The sequence below is a fragment of the Canis lupus genome, chromosome 1 (assembly GCF_048164855.1).
Source record: "Canis lupus baileyi chromosome 1, mCanLup2.hap1, whole genome shotgun sequence".
NCBI lineage: Eukaryota > Metazoa > Chordata > Mammalia > Carnivora > Canidae > Canis > Canis lupus.
The window spans coordinates 32,303,427-32,322,586 of record NC_132838.1 but is presented as its reverse complement, the minus strand read 5'-3'; the positions used below and the strand labels follow the sequence as shown (position 1 = coordinate 32,322,586).

At 38.0% G+C, this 19,160-nt stretch overlaps 1 protein-coding gene across 1 annotated transcript in view; it reads left to right on the top strand.

The window, feature by feature from the left end:
• Nucleotides 1-2,053: 2,053 nt before the first annotated feature.
• The window catches only part of TXLNB (taxilin beta), a 49,941-nt gene continuing 32,834 nt past the window's right edge, over nt 2,054-19,160 (top strand). The window contains exons 1-4 of the mRNA XM_072825609.1: nt 2,054-2,252; nt 4,769-5,212; nt 13,186-13,277; nt 18,845-19,015. Of these exons, the coding sequence (XP_072681710.1) occupies nt 4,783-5,212; nt 13,186-13,277; nt 18,845-19,015 (693 nt within the window). The 5' untranslated portion in view covers nt 2,054-2,252; nt 4,769-4,782. The remainder of the gene's footprint in view (nt 2,253-4,768; nt 5,213-13,185; nt 13,278-18,844; nt 19,016-19,160) is intronic.

Genomic DNA, 19,160 nt, shown 5'->3' with positions numbered 1-19,160 from the left:
GGTATTTGTCTTTCTCTGACTTAATTTCTCTTAGCATAATACTCTCTAACTCCATGCATGTCATTGCTAATAGTGAGATTTCATTTCCTTTTTATGACCAGGTAATATTCCATTCTTTTTTATTTTTTTTCTCAGATCTAGGGTTAGGGTTAGGGTTAGGGCCAGGTTTAGGATTAAAATTAGGGTTACAGCCAAGATGAGGATATGCAAGTAGCACTACTTTAATAATTGCAAGAAAGTAAGAAAGAACTAAAAATGATACATTAGTATCAAAGAAAGTCCAATTGAAATTATGGCAGGTAATGTGAATGAAATTTATGTAATAATTTGGATGAATCAAGCATTGAGGAAATTGAGTCACTTCATAAGATGCACTGTGGTAGAGTGTCATAAACTCAATAGGACCAGCAGGTATATTCATGTTGCAAGTAGCAATTTGGATTCAGCAAAATACTATCTGCCACATAAAAGTAATGTTCATTTGTGTACTTATTCATTTGTAGGGTTTTAAAAATAATATATATTTATATTTTGTATCATATAATAACTATAGCAACAGAAGTTTATACCTATTTTTACATTGGTACATATTGGTACAAATGATAATATAATAACTTAGTTCAATCACGAAGAGTTCTTTTTCTGCCTTTAAATTAATTTCAAGGTTAAATTATTCTGTTAAAAGAATATATAAGTTACTTAAATTTGAAAAGAACTGACTTACTTTTTGTATTCACTGAGAGATCTAACTACATCAGTTTAATGCAATCCAGTATGCTACCCATTTGAGGCCCTCACCAAGTACACATTAATTTAGAAAGAAGTTCTTTTTTCTCTCACCCACTTTAGTTCACCAACTTTATCATCAAATGATGCAGTAAAAGGCCTATTGTCTTTATGACTGGGATTCTTTATCCTGACCTCTACTTGTTGGGAACCCTTATCTGTACATACCTTATGCCTCTCCTAAACTTAGAGAAAGGTATGAGAAAACATTTGGGAACAGATTATTTTAGTTTTGACACATTACTCTGACCTCTTTTGAAGTCATTTTCTGACTCTAACCCTCCGACTCAGACCCTTATTTATTTTTAAGGACCCTTGCGATTACATTGGGCCCACCCAAATAATTCTGGATAATCTCCCCATCTCAAGACCCTTAATTTAATCACACATGCCAAGTCTCTTTCAACATGTAAAGTAACATACTACTGGTTCCTGAAATTTGGATGTGGACATCTCTCTGGTGGCACTATTCTGCATACCACAGCCGGTGTCATTATGCCCAGCCAGTCCCAAGAGCAGCAACTCTGATGGAGGAGCCTACCTCGGAAAAGTGTGAGAACATGTTCTCTAGAAACAGAAAGGAAAGGGCACCGATGTAAGGTAAGAGAAAGAGGCCGTTTTACAGTGAATCAAGAGAAGGTTCTTTTTCTGACAAGGATTAAGGAACAAGTTGAAGACATAAAAAGGGTGGACAAATTTGGGAAAGCAGCTGGTGGAAAAGCCTCCAACTTAGGAAGAAAAAGCGACTGCCTCCCCAAGGGCTTATCTGAGACGTGAAGGTGGTGACATGCTTCAGACGTGGGATCTGAGGCCAGTTAGGCCAATTACCGTGTCCATGAAGATGCCACTAAGCCCAGTGCCAAGAGAGCCACCTCCATTCGTATTTCGAGTTTTACAACAAACCAATAACATCAGAATTAGAGGAGTTTTCCCACCACCTCCCTATTGTTAAGCCACTGGGTTTTCCCCCCATGATTCCTATAAGAAACCTGACACTAATTGGACTAGCATAAGAAGGGGAAAAAAAATGAATCACAGATCGCACTGGAAATAAACTAAGGAATAAGAAAATATGACCTCTGCCCAAAAGAACAACGATGAAAAATTGCACCGAGGGGCTATATATAGTGAGCATTTAGATTTTTAAAAGGACAAAACATGGAGTCTGATAAGATCTACCAGCTGTTTCTCTTTCCTCAGACCTTTGCCTAGAAGACAGCTACTGAAACTTGGGTGTACCTCTCTCTTGCTGTGTCATACACGGTTCCTTTCCTTCCCCACCCCCTCCCTGCTCTCCTGCCGCCCTGGCGCCTGTGTGTGTGTGTGTGTGTGTGTGTGTGTGTGTGTGTGTGGTTTCTCTCTCTCCCTTGTAAGAACACAGCTGCCTGTCCCCTGCTGTCACCGCTCCTCTGACTAGCTTCTTGCTGCCTCTTGCCTCTCCTTTCTGCTTAGCTCCCTGTCTTCTGGTAAGTGCGACAATCGCTCCCCGAACCCCGTGAGAAGCTGTAGGGTGCGGTTTGTGGTGTTCGAAACTTGCAACTTTGAGATTGCCAGTGAACTCTGAAGAACTTTCCATTGTTTTATTTATAATTGAAATGTGTTGCTCAGGAAGGGATGTGTGTGATAATTTGCTGGACTACCCAGTACAAGTGAAAAATTCTGAGGAGAGAAAAAAGGCAATAAAGTTTATTAAGAAGATAAAATTTAGAAATAATTTCTTGCTGTCAATTAATTAATATGGAAAGGAATCATTTAAAGTAGCAGAGTTCTCTGACTTTAATTTTCTCCCTCTTGGTGATTTATCTTGAGGCTACTTTTAGGAATTGAGTTGTCTTGTGGTTTACAATGACTCAGTTATTCTGTATTAAAGTAAATGTGGGCAATGAGTTTAAAGGATATCCATGGAATTAATATTAAAAACATCAAGGACTGTGGCCTCTGAGGAATGAAGAATAAATCAAATACAAGTCAACTTTTGCATTTAGACTAACCATACTAAAACTCTTGTGAGCAGTCAGTGTTAAATTCATTGCTTTGAAGTTGGGGTTTACTTTAGATTTTATTTCATACTAAGAAGCCTCCCTAACACTTTAAAACCCACATATGTATTTAAGCCAGTAAATGTTTACTGCTTTTAGTTTTGATTTTAAAAGGATTCTCTTCCCTTAATTTTCAAAGAAGTGCTAAATGCCATGGCTCCTTTTAGAAGAGCTTAAAATAACTTCTGGCTGGACAGCAGGTGCCATGTATCTTTCTCAGAGTTTAGGGGAGGCGTAAGTTATATATAGACGAGTGTGCCCAACAAGTCGGGGTCAGGATAAAGAAATACCAGTGGTGAAAACAATGAGGCTGTTTACTGCATCTTTTGATGATAAAGCTGGTGAATTAAAGTAGGTAGGAGAAAAAAGTACTTCCTTCCAAGTTAATGAGCACTTGATGAAGGCCGTAAGTGGGTGGCAATGGCTGTAGGCTGGATTTTCCGTTCTTGTTGGGGTTCAAGCACTTGAGGTCCCCTGCCCTGAGAATGAGAGGAGGAAGCTGTGCAGTGCATGGAACAGTATGTTTTTGGTTTTCTTCTCGAGCTACCACAACAGCAAAACCTGTGCATTATGAGAAACTTGTCATATTTTTGTGTCGTTCATTAGCAGCATCCCCATTAAATACCATTAACAAATAAAAGGCACCATAACTCCAAGGTCAACTCTATTGCAACCCTAGAAATGAAGATGGCCAGAATTCCTAAAATTCTTTGACTCACCTTGTACTTCAGCCCCTCTTTCCAAAGAGCCCACATTATATGTGGATTATTTCCCAAGTTTATCCCCTCCCTATTCATTAAACAGTGCTATTTCTTAAAAATTAAATTATGAAGTTAGCCTAGAGCTTCTTGACTGAGAAAAAAAAAGAGTTGTAATCTGTGTTTTTTTTTTTTCTTAAAGAAAGTCAGTTTTTATATTGGAACACGAAAATATTAATAAAATTCAAGAAATTATTATTATGACCATCACCATGGTTCCATACTAGCTTTTGGTTAATTTGTACCTTCCTTCATTCTTCATTTTATCCAAAAATGGAGCTAGTTTGAACCTCAGAAAACGTGTTTTGCTGATAGATGATTAAGTGTTGCTCATTTGAGGAAAGGAAAACACCAGAAAAGCAACAAAGTATTTCCTGTATGTAGTATTCATTCATTCATTCATTCATTTATTTATTTATTTATTTATTTATTTATTTATTTATTTATTATTCATTTTTATCAATGTATTCATATTTATCAAGTCTTCACTTATGGATTAAAATAGACTAGGATTGGAGGGATCCCTGGGTGGCACAGCAGTTTGGCGCCTGCCTTTGGCCCAGGGCGCGATCCTGGAGACCCGGGATCAAATCCCACGTCGGGCTCCTGGTGCATGGAGCCTGCTTCTCCCTCTGCCTGTGTCTCTGCCTCTCTCTCTCTCTCTCTGTGACTATCATAAATAAATAAAAATTAAAAAAATAGACTAGGATTAGGACTGCTGTTGTTATGAATGATTTTAGTAAGTTCAGTGGCTCTTATATTAAATGTTTTAACTTTGAAAAAAATAACAGCATTTTAAACATTTTAAATACAGCCATCCATCCATGTACTTCCAATGACTGTAAGTCTACATAGAATAAAGTAAGAGAGCGATAACCAAATTGGCTTAAGCAATATGACAAATATAACATGAAAAACAATATCTTGAATTACTCCATTAATGTCAATCATAGAAATTTCTACTGGAATTTAAAGACCAAAACCAAAAATATGTTCACAGTATGACTTGCTTTGGAAAAATGGCTTCCCACTGTTTTTACATAACTAATTGCAATATCAATGGTTTGCAAAAGTACATTCATTCTATGTTAGAAGCCATAATTAATAGGTGCCCTTTGGGGGATATCCTTACATTTTATGTGTAACTTGGTTAACTATATAAAACCTGACTATGCTTATCACTAGATACATCTCCCAGTATGGAGATGAATCATTCTGTGCAGCTCTCAGGGGAACCCCAGTCAACACCTCCAGGAGACAGTTCATCATTACCCAGTCAAAATGGCTTGGAGAAGCAAGATGATAAGGATTCCTCAACCTCACTCCAAGCACCAGAAGGGATAGCAGGTGTGCAGTCTAAACAGGGAGCTCATGATATCTCTGAGGAGTTGAATCGACAACTGGAAGACATCATTAACACCTATGGGTCTGCTACTGAAAAAGAGGGTCCCACCAAGGCAAAGGAGCAGCCTGAGAACACAGAACCACCCGACAATGAGGATGGGGACTGTGATGAGGCCACTGAAGAGACTGACAGAGAACCCATGGCTTCTGGAGAGCTGGCCACAGCCAAAGAACCTATCAGCAATAAAGAGCAAAAATTGGAAAAGAAAATCCTAAAAGGATTAGGCAAGTAGTTATGTTCTAATGCATGACTTTTCTTTGATTATTCCTAAAAAGAGACACTTCCGCTAACCTTTACTAACAGCCACATCTCATTTTTGGATTGCTGTAATAGCTTCCTTCAGGGTCTCCCTATACTTCCCTTGCTCTAAGCTCTATGCTTGTGTTTAGCCGCTTCCCCTGAAAAGAGTGAAGTGAACTTTTCAACATGTTGCTCACCTACCCTGTCTCCCCAGTGATTTCCCACAACTCCTAGGACAAAGACTAAAATTCTTAACATGATCTTTTAGGCCCTAATGTTCTAACCCAAACCAGTCTCTGCAGCTTTATCTCCCATCACTCTACCGCATAATTCCCCTTCCTGAACTCTCTGCCCCTATCACCCACTACTACTACTGCCTAATTTGCTAATCATTCTGACCTTCTCTATCAGTTTTTTAATGTACCATGCTCCATGTACCACAAAGCCCACATACATCCTATTTTCTCTACCTAGAAATCCCTTCACTTTCAGCCCTTTGGGGACTTAACTTAGCAGTAAGCTCACAATTCAAGTGACATTTTCTTAGCCCAACCCTAGATAAGGTCTTCTTGTTTTCTGTTTCTGTTGTACCATGTATCTTTCCTTCCAAGCATTTAGCAACATTTGAGAGTGTACACTTATTTTTTTGTGATTATTTGGTTAATGCTTGTCTTCACTTCCCCTAGCTCTTTTAGAACAAGAACAGGAACTGTGTGTGAATTCAGACATCATTGGATGCCTAGTGTCTACAATAGTAGATGACATATGCTAGGTGGTCAGTAAATATTTGTTATAAGGATGAATGAACAAGAGAAATTGTTTAAAGCAAAGCTAGTGGAATCTGGATTTAAACAAAAGATAAATATAGAGATGGTTTGTATATAAAAGGATTGCCTATTAGATTAATGAGTGGAATGTTCTATTACTATATAAAATATTTTTAACAAAACTCTTAAAAATGTTCAGTTATAGAATGTCAAAAATTATACAAAATATTTTTACTCTCATCCGTTTATTGATTCAGCAAGTATTTGCTAATGCATAGTCTTTATGAGGTACTGTGCTGGGTACACAAAGATAAATAAGGCCTTTTGGTTAAGGAGCTCTAAGTATGGAGAGAAAAGCAGATGTGTAATCTAATTGTTATATAGGATAAGTGCTAAGAACAGGTACAGGAAAAGTGAAGATTGTGAGGGATTTTACATAAAAAATGGCTGTGAGAAAAGGATGAGAGAGTTAATTTTTCAGCTACTAGTGAAAGCACGTTACTGTGCATAGGAGAGCCCCTCTGCCTGTCTTCGTTGGTGAGTTTCACAGTGACACTCAGGACAAGACCACCTCCTCTATGGTCCATTCCCTGACATGCCAAGCTATAGTTAGCATCACCTACCTTACTTCTCCATTAAATTTTCTGCAGCAATCATTTGTTTATATACCTGCCTCCCAAAGGAGGTAGAGAATCTATCAGAAGCCGCTATAATGTCTTACTCATTTCCGGAAGATAGTGTGGCAAAGTGAAAGATCACGGGCACTGGAGTCAGAACTGGGTTCAGATTCCAATAACAAGCTATCTATAAACCCCCAAATATGTCTGTGCTGGCATGGGATATCACTACGGTACTTAAAACCCATTGTGGGCAATACTTTCAAGAAAGGTTAAAAGACATTTAAATAAGACACTTGATAAACACAACATAAAGAATAAAATAACCCAAATAATACTTTTAAAATATCTACCAAAGTTGCAAAGTGCAGGACTAGAATCACTCAAGGGTTTTGGATCTTTGGGAAAGAGAATAAGGTTGTTCTGTGTTCAAAAGCTGTTTTTCCTTATCTATCCAAGACATTTCAGAAATGTCCCTTTGTATTAGTCATTGTTACATTTCTTATAAGACAGTACAAAGTCACATAGCAGAGGTGAATGGTTTCAAGTGTTCCTAATCCAGAAAATTCTTTTGCTTTATCACCCTACAGCTATTTCTACAGAGGAGTGTGTATGTGCTGTATTGAGGGGATATGAAAAACATAAGGGTAAAATCAAAGATGACCACTTGTGGTTTCTTCTCTGTCTTCCATGAGTTATTTCAAAATCTATGTTAACTGTGTAGTTACCAAATCAAAAGAATTGTAGAGAAAGAAAAAATTCCACAACTCTAATTCTGCCACTATCTACAAGCTACCAGATTTCAACTGAATGCCCAGAACCAGTGTTTGTGAAGTCTATGTATGTGTGAACAGTGACCCTTCCATGCTCTTCCTCTGAGCACCATCAGCATATTCTTCTAAACACTGTCATGTTTTGGCTTCATTATGACAAATATCTTTAGACTAATCAAAACATGGAACCACCATTTTCAACATGATTTCAGCCATCTGCAAGTAGCTATAGCAGGGTTCTTAGTTGTTTATCAATTAAATGGCACTGTGCTATCATCTAGACCAGTGGTTTTCAAACTTAACTGTGCATTAGAGTCAAATACAAAATGTATCAAAAATGCTCTTGACCACTGAAATTCAGAATTGGGAGGAATGGAATGGACCAAGCCAAAATACCAGGGGTAGTTTTGATACAAACAGGTTGTGGAAGCAATGATTCTGCTGCTTCAGAAAGTGCTTCCTCCCCCCTTTTAAAGAGAAAGTGAAGTGCTGGCTGTGGTCTTTCTTAGAATCTATTTGGACCTTTTATAGAATTTTAGTAAATCATTTGACCAGTACCTGAAAATATATCCTTAGATTTTACTTAGGTCCTTGATCAAAGATACCTTTAATTGCTGCATGTTTATCAGATAATATCTGCTTTATTGCTATCTTTGAGATGCTGAAATGTTCTGGCTCTCTAACCCAAAATTTTCCATAGCATATACTTTGGGATATTTGAGGTTTCAGACAAAGTTAAAGTTTCCTTACTGCTAGAGTTCTCTGACCTTTAACATACAACAATAAAAATCCCCAACAGAGATGAGCATAGTTTACATTTCCTGGACTTATTGGACCAAAGAGATCCTTCTTTCGCAGAACACCTTTGAATATTTGGGAAATGTCTCTACAACCCATGTATCCAGGACTCATTTTTCCTTTAGAGACTGCATATCCCACAATCACACACTACACACCAAAGCAATTGGAAGAATATTTTTAAATCTCTTTAGTTGATAAAGTCAGAACTGAAAGAAACAAAAACAGAGTCCTATTAGACACCACCATGACACATCATGTCAACATCTAAATCATCCCCCTTGCCTTCCCCACCCCACCCTCCAGACTCACAAATATTTTATTATTCACTTCTCTGCCAACAGTAGGTGGGCTGCATGGACACCCCATAGTAATAAGCATAAAACAATGATAAAATATAATATACATTCTGATATTTAGGTTGATAACTGATCGAGTAGGAAATCAGAGGTTTGAAGCCTGGGAAGAAAACAAAGCTGATCCACAGGTCCAATATGGGCTCAGAATACATTGAGTCAACCCACTAATTTTATAAAAAGGGAAATTGAAGCTTAGAGAGTTTAAGAGTCTACAAAAAAGGTTACTCACCTAGTTGATGTGATTTTGAGATTATTCATAAAGAAAGCAAGGAGCAGAACTGAAGCCACTAATATTGCAGGATTGAGTATACATAAAAACTAATTGGTGTGTTGGGTAGGGAGCATTTACTATATAGCTCAGTTAATGGGTTCTGTCTTTAGTTACAGGTGACTTTCAGTTGTATCGTCTGAGGACTTGGACGAGGACAGTGGATTCTGAAACATCTTTAGAAAGCCATTCACTTACTCTTCCTTAGAATGGGCACTTTTCCAGATGATTTATTTCATCCATTTTAGCTTGATTTCTAGTTTCACTGTGAAAAGGGAATAAGCTGTTGCCTTGATACAAATCCTAAATTTGGGGATAAGATGGTAGGAGACAGGAAGAATTCAGGGAAAAGAGGAATCAACAGAGATTGTAAGATTCATGAGTAGATTCACAGGGAAACTGGATTTTAGGCCAGGTCCTTAAAGGAGAGAAAGGTTTAAAGAAATAGGTTGAATGGGAGAGAAAAACATTACTTGAGAAAAATGATTAGTACTATCTTCTGATCAGAATTAGGAATAGATGTATTCATTTCTTACTGTTCTTTCTGATATTTTTCTTTCTCACTATAAGGTTTTGCTTTACTTTGTTTTCCCTGGAATAATCTCCTCATTACTAGACTCTTAAAGTTATTTTTTCCTCTTAAGAAAGTTTTCTTTATAATTATAGCCAAGAAATTGCTAATAGTTCAAACATATCATCAACTGACCTAGTAAGAAGTCCAGGTCCACTCCCCAACTGAATGAGAGGCCAAAGTTCCAAGTAAATATAACAAGGTGACTAAAACATTTTATACAGAAGGTATAAAATGTTGGCCAAATAAAAACAATGTAACTAGAAAATACAGGGCAGGTAGTATTTTCAAAGCTGATAGTCATTAAAACTAAGCAAAACAAACAAAACTCAGACAACACAAGGTGAAATGAGGGATAAGAGAATCCTGATAAATTCTTAAAGTTTTTTATTTTTTTCCCCAGAACATTTTGGGAAGACAAATATACCATCCAAATATTGTTATTTTTGTTGTTGTCTAAATCAAGCCAAAAATGGTTAAAACTATTCCAGTTTCCAGTCATGGAATTTTACAAATCCTAAGAGCTAAACTCAGAATCCATTTAGTCAACTTACTAATTTTATAGGCAGGGTAATATAGGCCCAGAAAGTTGAAGACTATAAAAAACAAAACAAAACAAAAACAAACAAACAAACAAACAAAAAACTAGTCAGTGACACAGTCTGTTCTAGAACCCAGGGTCTAGTCTTTATGCTGAGTCCATGGGGAGTGTCCTTTTTATCAACATACACAAATCCTATTTCACTTAAGATTTCTATAGATACTCAGGAATTATTTGTATCATACTCACTACTTTTAAATTGTGTTAGAGAACAAAATTAACACTGAAATATAAATCTGGGTCTAACATTTGAAACAGAACCTTCACAATCTTTTCAAGCTTTTAGCTTCCGCCACAGCACATGGAAATCAGGAAGGGGGAAGACAGGCACACCTGGGTATCCAAGACCAAATTTTAAGCCCAAATTTTAAAAGACAATTTTGAAAGAGAAAAAGCCAGGTTTCAGACACTCATCAAATCTACATAAACTTAGTATTGATAGTTATCACTATGCTAAAAGTTTAAGAAAAATCCCAGTCCACATTTATATAGCCAGCTGATTTCATTATCTCAATTTAAGTGTTTTAATGTCTTTGATGTAACAATGATTCCTTCGTATAACAATATTCCCTCAGGCTACAGCTGTGCCATTGGTCATAGCCATGTGTGACATGGCTGTTCTTGTTGCTTTGGTGGTCCTACTTTTTGTAGAGTTTCTTGTAGAGTGTTTTGTGGACGGATGGCCATATGCCCTTCATGTGCCTTCCCTGGCTTTAATGGGGACTTCAGGTCTGTCCCTTGCTTTTTTAATGACTAATCTTACAATCACACTGTTTTGGAATGACACACTGGAGAGAAGTCAGGTCATTCCCTCACAATAAAATATCCCTGAAAAAAGTCAGTTTGTCTCTGGTGTCTGACACTATCACCGAATGACCTCATTTCTGTGGAACTGTAATTGCAGCCTTTATTAGAAGATGAGCAATCTCTGTCTATTTCTCTTCACCACGATAATCCCACACAACATTCTAGTCCAGCAAAACCAATGAAAGTTTAAAACTAAGCCCCCTGATGTCACAAATTTTTTAATCCTGCACATGCCCACCTCCAATTTCCTGGATGTTTTTTGCTGTTGAATGATAGACTGATGCCTCTGAATGTAAACCTTTTATACAAAATAATGGGATATGAGAGTAGAAAGATACCTCAGTGAATGTGCCCAAAACAAAACGGAACAAAACATAATCCCCTTCTCACAGCTAAAGAAAATAAAAGGAAAGAAGATTCTTAATATGGAGAAAAAAAAGAGAGAGAGAGAGACCCATGGGACTCACTCAAATGTTTCTATCTCCCCCAGATGAAACACATAATGGTTTTATGTGCTAGTACTCAGACTGAGAAATATCCTAAGTGTATATTAAATATCACAGGTGAGAGTAAGACCTGTCTGTCCTCTAGTCAGTCACAAAGTAGTCTTCAGGACAGCGTTCGTTTCATTTACATGTTACTAGCGAGCACAGGTTGGCTTTGCTCTGTTCCACTATTACCAACATTTACTGAGAACTTATCGTGGACAAAACATGTGCTGGGTTCTGGGCCAAATCTGATCCACAACAATCTCTTTCCCCTAATAGATGACACTCACTCAGGACAGCAGTCTTCATCTGGGTGCCTTTCACAGCCTGAAGACAAGGCCTGTGACCAATGCACATCTCTCCCTGGCTGCTAGAGAAATAGCTCACAGCGCAGGTGCAGTGGAGGTGGGCAGCAGTGATTCTCAGCTTAAATGCAGCACGAGGCACCCAGGCCATAATTGGAGAGCTGGCAGGTTGCCTCTCACACCCACCTTCTCCCCGTCTCAGGTCAGGTCTCTAATCTGAACTGACTCACTGGGCAAAGATGGACAAAACCAGCTGTTAGGAATGAGGTCATGTTTTTTAAGAAAAAGTTTTCTTTTCTTTCTCTGGGTTTCCTGGCATCCAAATTCCACATGGGAATGGAGCGATTTAGAGCAAATAGACCAACCTTGGACTCAAGCCTCAGCTCTGCCAGTACTAATTATGTAACTTTGGCCTTCTCTGGGCTTTAGATTTTTAATCTATAAAATTAACCAGTTGTCTGGCTGCTCTTTAAAGTACTTCTAAACCTAAAATTCTTTGATGCCATTAGAGTTACCAGAATTAGCAAATAAAAATACAGGATGCCAAGGGGAATTTGAACCTCAGTAAACAATGCAAATTTTTTTTGTACAGTCATGTCCCATGTCCTGTATTTCATCTGGCAAGCCTAATTCCATGATTTATCTGCCTCTCCAGGATAAAAGCAAATATTTTAGCAAAAGGGAAATGCCTGTTCTTGGGAAAGGTTGTCAAAGTTGTTAATATTCTTACATAGATTTAGGCCAGGAAACATGGCCTCTACCGTGTGGTTTGACCTTCCGATTCTAATTAGCCAGAGTGGCTGTCACTCTGTTCCACCTTGATCAGACTCTTTGAAAAGGTATCATCAGTGGTACATGCAGGCCTCAGGGTCCCTCTCCTCCCCACCAACACTCAGCCCAATGGCTAACTTGAAAACAAGATTTCTAGGCCCACAGAAAGGCAAACAGAGAGGCTGAGCTGAAGAAGACGAAAGAAAGAACAATGAGGAAAGAGAAGAGTTTGAGATTTACTATCAAATAATTGTGAACAGATGACTCTTAAATTGTAGCATAAACTCCAACGGGGACCGGACAAGGAGACTGCCAACAAATTTTAAGGCCTGGGCAGGAGGAATGAAGGCCCAGGAAGGCAGAAGCCATCATCACAGAAACACCAAAAAGTCTGTGGAAAAGGCCCTCCATGTCTTGGCTTGATTTTCCTTCTATGTAGATTTTATTCTCTGCTAGATAGGAGATACAATCAGATCATTCCCACCCAAACCTATCTCATGGAATGCATTCATGCACAGGAACAAGAGAATGATTCCCCCAAAAGAGAGAGAAAAAAGAGGTACTAAAAACAAAACTAACCAAAAAATGGCATACTGAACTGTCAAATTTCTGTGCTTTGGGCTGGAATTCTAGAACTGCATGTATCGATGCTGGCCATTTCATGGGAGTCAGAAATTTTGATTGGCTGTTTTGCTTTTATTTTTTTAATTAATTAATGAGGCGAAATGGATGACTTAGCCTTATATAAAGTCAGCATTTTTTATTCTTTTGAATATTTTCAAAACATTTAAAACACTTTTTCATGTCTTTATGGTTTTTATTTTCTTTGAAGGCAAAGAAGCCAACCTGCTAATGCAAAATCTGAACAAGTTGCAAACACCTGAAGAAAAACTTGATTTTTTATTCAAGAAGTATGCTGAATTGGTAAGATCTCTGATTAGTTTTTTTTGTCAGAAAGATTCAGGCTCTGGCTAGAGCTGACAAAAAGAGGCCTTTCGTTTTTCAGGTAGCTCATTAGAGACCATAGCTGGTTGCCTCACGCAAGCCAAAACAAGAATCCATAAAAGCAGAATTTTTTTAAAAGGAAAAAGAAATAGAAAAACTGAGGAAAAACAGCTCAAAAAAGAAAGAGAAGAGAGTTGGAATCTATTCTGCCTTCAATTATATGTATAATTTGGGGAATGGAAAAGAGAATTATAGAGAATTGAAAATTGTGGATATTTTAAAGTTCTTTTTGGGTTTGTAATAAAAGAGAAATATACTCAATATAAAGGCGATATAGGCAAGAGAAGGTGACAGGAAGAAAGGTAAGAACAGGTGCATAGGCACCTGCCTGGGTGTTTTGAGAGGCCCCCTCAGGAAGGGAGAGGGATGAATTTATCCTACCTTCACTGTGTAACACCTTCTCATTTGGCCTGGAAAACTTTATTTGTTCATTCAGCCAGTCACTCAGTCATTCAACCATTCATTCATTCTCTTTGATCTACATTCTTCTCCCTGCCCCCCTGTGGCAGTGCTTGGTGTGGATCACTCTCTGCCTAGTGCTAGGTCCTCCCCACGGAGGGTCCATCTGGAGAAGGCCATTCGAGAGGCAGGGAAGCCACTCAATGGACACCAGAGAGCCGGCAAAGTGCACTGCCTCCCCACTGGTACTCCTTCAGTGGGTCAGTTGGGGAAAAGAGGAGGGTTCAGTGTAGCAGCCTCTCCGCTAAAGCAGCGACATCTGTGTCCTACTCCCCCGGGTGTACGGAGTATGCAACCCACTGCTGGGATGTGACGTCTGCTCAAGTGAAGCTAGCCAACATGCTTCTCCCTCATATCTGCTGGCTTTCTTTAAAACAATGTTTTCACTTACTGATTTCTTTTGGACAAGCAGTGACAGGAGAATGAAACCAAGTCCACACGCAACAGAACATTTCCTCTAGGTGGCAGGGTGAAGGCAGGTTTACCTTTGCCACTAATGAAGTTTCATTTGGAGCCTCTCACTGGCATGGGCCTCTCTGAGGCCCTAGACGGAATTGCTTTTTCTTAGTTTTGTTTTCTGTGTGTTTTGTTTTGAGAAGAGAGTCCAAACCTGAAGGGGCTTCAGGCATGCAAACCCCTTGTCTTATCCCTATCAGTGGAGTGCAATCTAACAAGTGATTTGTTTTCTTTCTTTTTCACTCTTTTGTCTTGTGGTTCCTGTTTTTCCCTTTCTTCCTATCCTCCTGTTGCATCCTCTGGGCTGAACTGTCCTGCAATAGACCTGGAGGGACTCTGAAATACTGAGTGACTGGCTGGTTGCTTAACTCCCCTAATACTTTTTAATTTTTTTTTAATCACATAAACCCCACATCATGATGATACGAGAAATGCTGCAGACATGAGCAAAAATCTCTCTAATGTCATAATCTAAAACACAAACTTTGATTTATCCATCTTCCTTTCCAATTCTGCTATATATGCAGAGATACTTTTTATAACAATTACTATCATAAGGTACGTATGTAATTTGGTACCTGGTTTTTTTGGCTCATATGACAGACATTTTCTCATGTAGTTCAGAGTCTTTATAATTATATTTTATAATAGCTATGTCTTTTTCCATGAAGTGGCCATTATCTCCTGGTTCTCGAGTCTGGAGACATTAGATTCCTTCCACGATTTGCTTTACCAAATACTGCTGCATGGAACACCGTCATGCATTAGATCTGTTCCTTCTCCTTTATTTTATGATCTTTGGGAAAAGTTCCAGAATTGGATTACTGAATCAAGTAGTATGAATTCCTTCTGGTTTTTGTGTTTGTTTGTTTTTTAATGGTCATAGTACTTTCCAAAAGCATAGTAGAAATTTATAAAGCAAGTACCGTGTATCAACTTTTTTTTTTATTACAGTTTGCTTAACACTAGCTATTAACTGTCTATGAACAATTTCAATGGCATAAAATAAGTTAGGTTTCAAAAATATTTTTCCTAAAAATAAGGCCCCATTCTCACCTGTCCATCCCTGCTCTCTTCAATATTTCCCACATCATTTTCCCTTTGCCACTTTGATTTACCTCCTTCTACCAAAGCCAGTCATGTTTCGTTTCTAGCGCCATGCTTCATACTTGGCTGGACTGGGCAGTATTCGAGCTCCGTACAGGAAGCCATGTGCAGTGCTGCAACCCACAGAAACACATCAGAGAAGCACCACTTCTCCCATCTGCCGAGATTTTCTTCCTAAACCACAGCTGTTCACCATGGGAACTCCCTCCGCCTACTCACCTTCCTAGTCAAGAGTCACCCCACCCAGGTTATTTTTCCAGAGCGCCTACTCAATTCAAGCCTACTTACTATACTTTGGCATTTATATCATGTCCTATAATGAACTTTAAAACCCAAAAGATCATTCTAGAAAGAATGAATAGGAGATAATTGGCCAAAAACTCATTACATTTCTTTTTCAGAAAGGCAAAATTATGAATAATTTCAATCTTTTACTTAAAGACTAAAACCTATTTCATTGCTCACTGATTTGGATATTAATATAGAAGGTGTCTGACATGTATTAACATAGAATAAATCATCAAATTCAAAGCCGTGAATCAAAATGCCACTCTAGCTAACTCACCCTTACAGACTCTGAATCCTGTAATATCATCTACGATTGTTTTCATTAATAAATAAGGATATATTTATTAATAAAGATACCACATGAGTAAATTAAGAAGGGACTTGGGAGAAGTAGGTTTTCTAAGTTTCCTCAGTTTTAATGTAGTCACAACAAACCACTAATACTATTCTGATTTCATAATTGGCATTAATTTTACTTTTTTAACTTAATAATGAAAAAGAGAGAACAAGAAAAATAGCAGATAAAAATCCAATATGACTGTTACAATTGTACAGAAGTGCTGTGTCTAAGTGCATCATTAAATCACTAAGCCAGTAAGTATTTGACTAAAGTTGACTCGTTACAATATGTTCGCTTTCATTCATTAAGAACCATATATATATATATATATATATATATATATATATATTCACAAGTCAGAAGTATTTGAATAAAGTTAGCCACACTCTTCATAAATTTGTCAGAAAGTTAAGAGTTTTTATTTAGAGCAAAGCAAGATAGACCTAATGGCAAATATGTATGACTTTGCAGTAAAACTAGAACATTACATGGTTGATAAGCAAGCAAAAATCATCTCTTCCAACTTATAAAACACATGTAGGGTATCTTTCTCCTAGTGCTCAGGTAAATCCATATGGGGTAGTACTCCCTTGTTTGGCAGTTTTGCTCACTGTGGGCCAATAGTCAATGTCTGTCTGGAGATATTATGAATGCCACAATTGGGGGGCGCTACTGGCATCCAGTAGGTTGGGGACAAGGATGCTGCTAAACAGCCTACAATGCTCAAGATAGCCCCCCACAACAAGAAATTATTTGGCTCAATATGTACAAGTGCTTAAGTTGAGAAATCCTGACATACAATTTAATCTTCAAAAAGAAAAAAGTCTAAATAATAATGGCAATAACAATAATAACAATATATAAATTTCAGATAGAGATAATAGGTCATTTAAAATCCAAATACACTCTCTCTCTAAAATTTTTTTTTTATAATTAAAAAAAATGAAAAAAAATGGGAGGCGCCTGGATGACTCAGTCAGTTAAGTGTCCAACTCTTGATTTCAGCTCGTGATCTCAGGGTCGTGAGATGGAGCCCTGCATGGGGCTCTGTGCTCAGTGAGAAGTCTGCTTGAGATTCTCTCTCTCCCTCTTCTTCTGCCCCTCCCCCCACTCTATCTCTAAAAAAATAAAATAAAAATAAAAAATTAATAAAATCCAAATATAAGCACAAATGTAACTATGGTACAAAATGAAAAAAACTCATCCATCCTTTTAATAGGAGGTTAGAATGAGAAACATAATAAAATATCAATGATTTTCCAATTGAACCTCAAGAAAGAAATCAATTTCAATCAATGTTTATGGTCATATGGGTCTAATTTTTCCTGATGTTAATTCTCACTAATAAATGAAAATTGCCCATAAATGTGAAGATTGAATATCATTTATGAACATCCCCAGCTTAATCCAACAATGATCATTTTGGTGTGGCAGGAAGGAGTGAGGAAGAGAGTAAAATAAGTCATGAACTGAAGTAAATGTGATAGTCTTGTTCAGCTAGTTCAAAAAGAACAAATACCTTTTCAAGACAGGGAGATTGAGGCACATGCGAGAGTTCATATCGTGTGTGATCACTTGCATCAGATTCTTCAAGTCACTAAGAACACCTGGGGTTCAGAAGCCCTGACAGTCTCACATGGGCTTTTCCTCCTCTTGAGCCAACAAAGTCATAATCAGGATAAGCACCTACCTGCATTAAGCACCATTTTGGCACTCAGGAAACTGAGTCCAGCAAAAGAAAGGCTCTGGATGAAGTGATACAGCCTCACTGACTGTCTGAGATCAACACGTCTGGCATGTGCTAGTCTCTGATGACTTCCGTTGGTTGATCCACAAACTGCCCCTCCACCCACCAGAGCTAGAATTCCATTAAAATATCACTAGATTTGGCAAACAAAATAGAGAACACCCAGTTAAGTTTATGTTTCAAGTAAACATTTTTTTTTTCAGTAAAAGTGCCCCATCCAATACTTTAGATATACTTTTACTAAAATTTTTTAATTATTTGAAATTCAAATTTAACTGGGTGTCCCACATCTTATCTTGTGACTTCATCCCTGAACTGTAGCATCCCAAGATGGGAAGTCGCATGGAACTATGTGGTAGCTGCTGGAGGAGCATGAGAAAAGGCCCCCACTGTGGTTGGCAAAAGTGCGTGTCATGATTTATTGGCCATGAGCATGGAACCTGGGGATGGTCAGAGGGCAGGGTGTGTTATGGATACTTGCCATTCTCGCTGTTGAATTGTGCAGTGGCTACTTCTGAAGCTCTGGTGGAAAATCGCCAATGCTAGGTAGTTGAGAGGTATTTTCTCTTCCCTCCCTGTTTTACAAACCACAGACTTCACCTTCCACTTACCAGGAGGCTATTTTATGCTTTCTTATTCTTTAAAAAATAGTTGCTATAAGCTTGTTATGAGAAATAATTGTGAGAACAAAATATAAACCAAGCAGACACACTGTTGACCATTGCACCAATGCAAGACATTATCATGAATTCTGACAGCTTTACAGATTCCAAGATATGCCCTTCTATATTGACCAGTATCACTGGATAGATTCAAGAGAAGGAAAACTATTTATAGACCACCAAAAAGAATAGGAAGGGATCATTATAATGATAAGGAAAACCTATAAATGATATGCTCTAAAAGCTGTATCTATGAGTATCACAAAGTCCCATTTGTGAAATTTTTTGCAGAGGGGCAGTGACAATAGCAAAGAATATTTCCAACAACCACAGAGTAATCTTTTGGTATTTCCTCTTTTCATCCTTTTCTATCAACTCAAAAGCAATTCCTGCCATTTTCTTTTATTTTTGCATCCCTCATGTCTAGCTGGATGAGCATCGCACTGAGCAAAAGAAGTTAAAGTTCTTACAAAAGAAACAGGTACAAATCCAAAAAGAAAAAGACCAGTTACAAAGTGAACACAGCAGAGCTATCCTTGCTCGAAGCAAACTGGAGAGTCTATGCCGGGAGTTGCAGAGACACAACAAGACACTGAAGGTATGTTATCACCACCTCTCTGAATAACACACCTTCTGGCATGCAGCGCAGCACGGGCTTCTGCCACTCATGGAAAGAGCATGAGTTTCTGATTTCCCATAAATTATTTTAACTCCCCAAGCCTGTTTCCTCATCTGTAAAATGG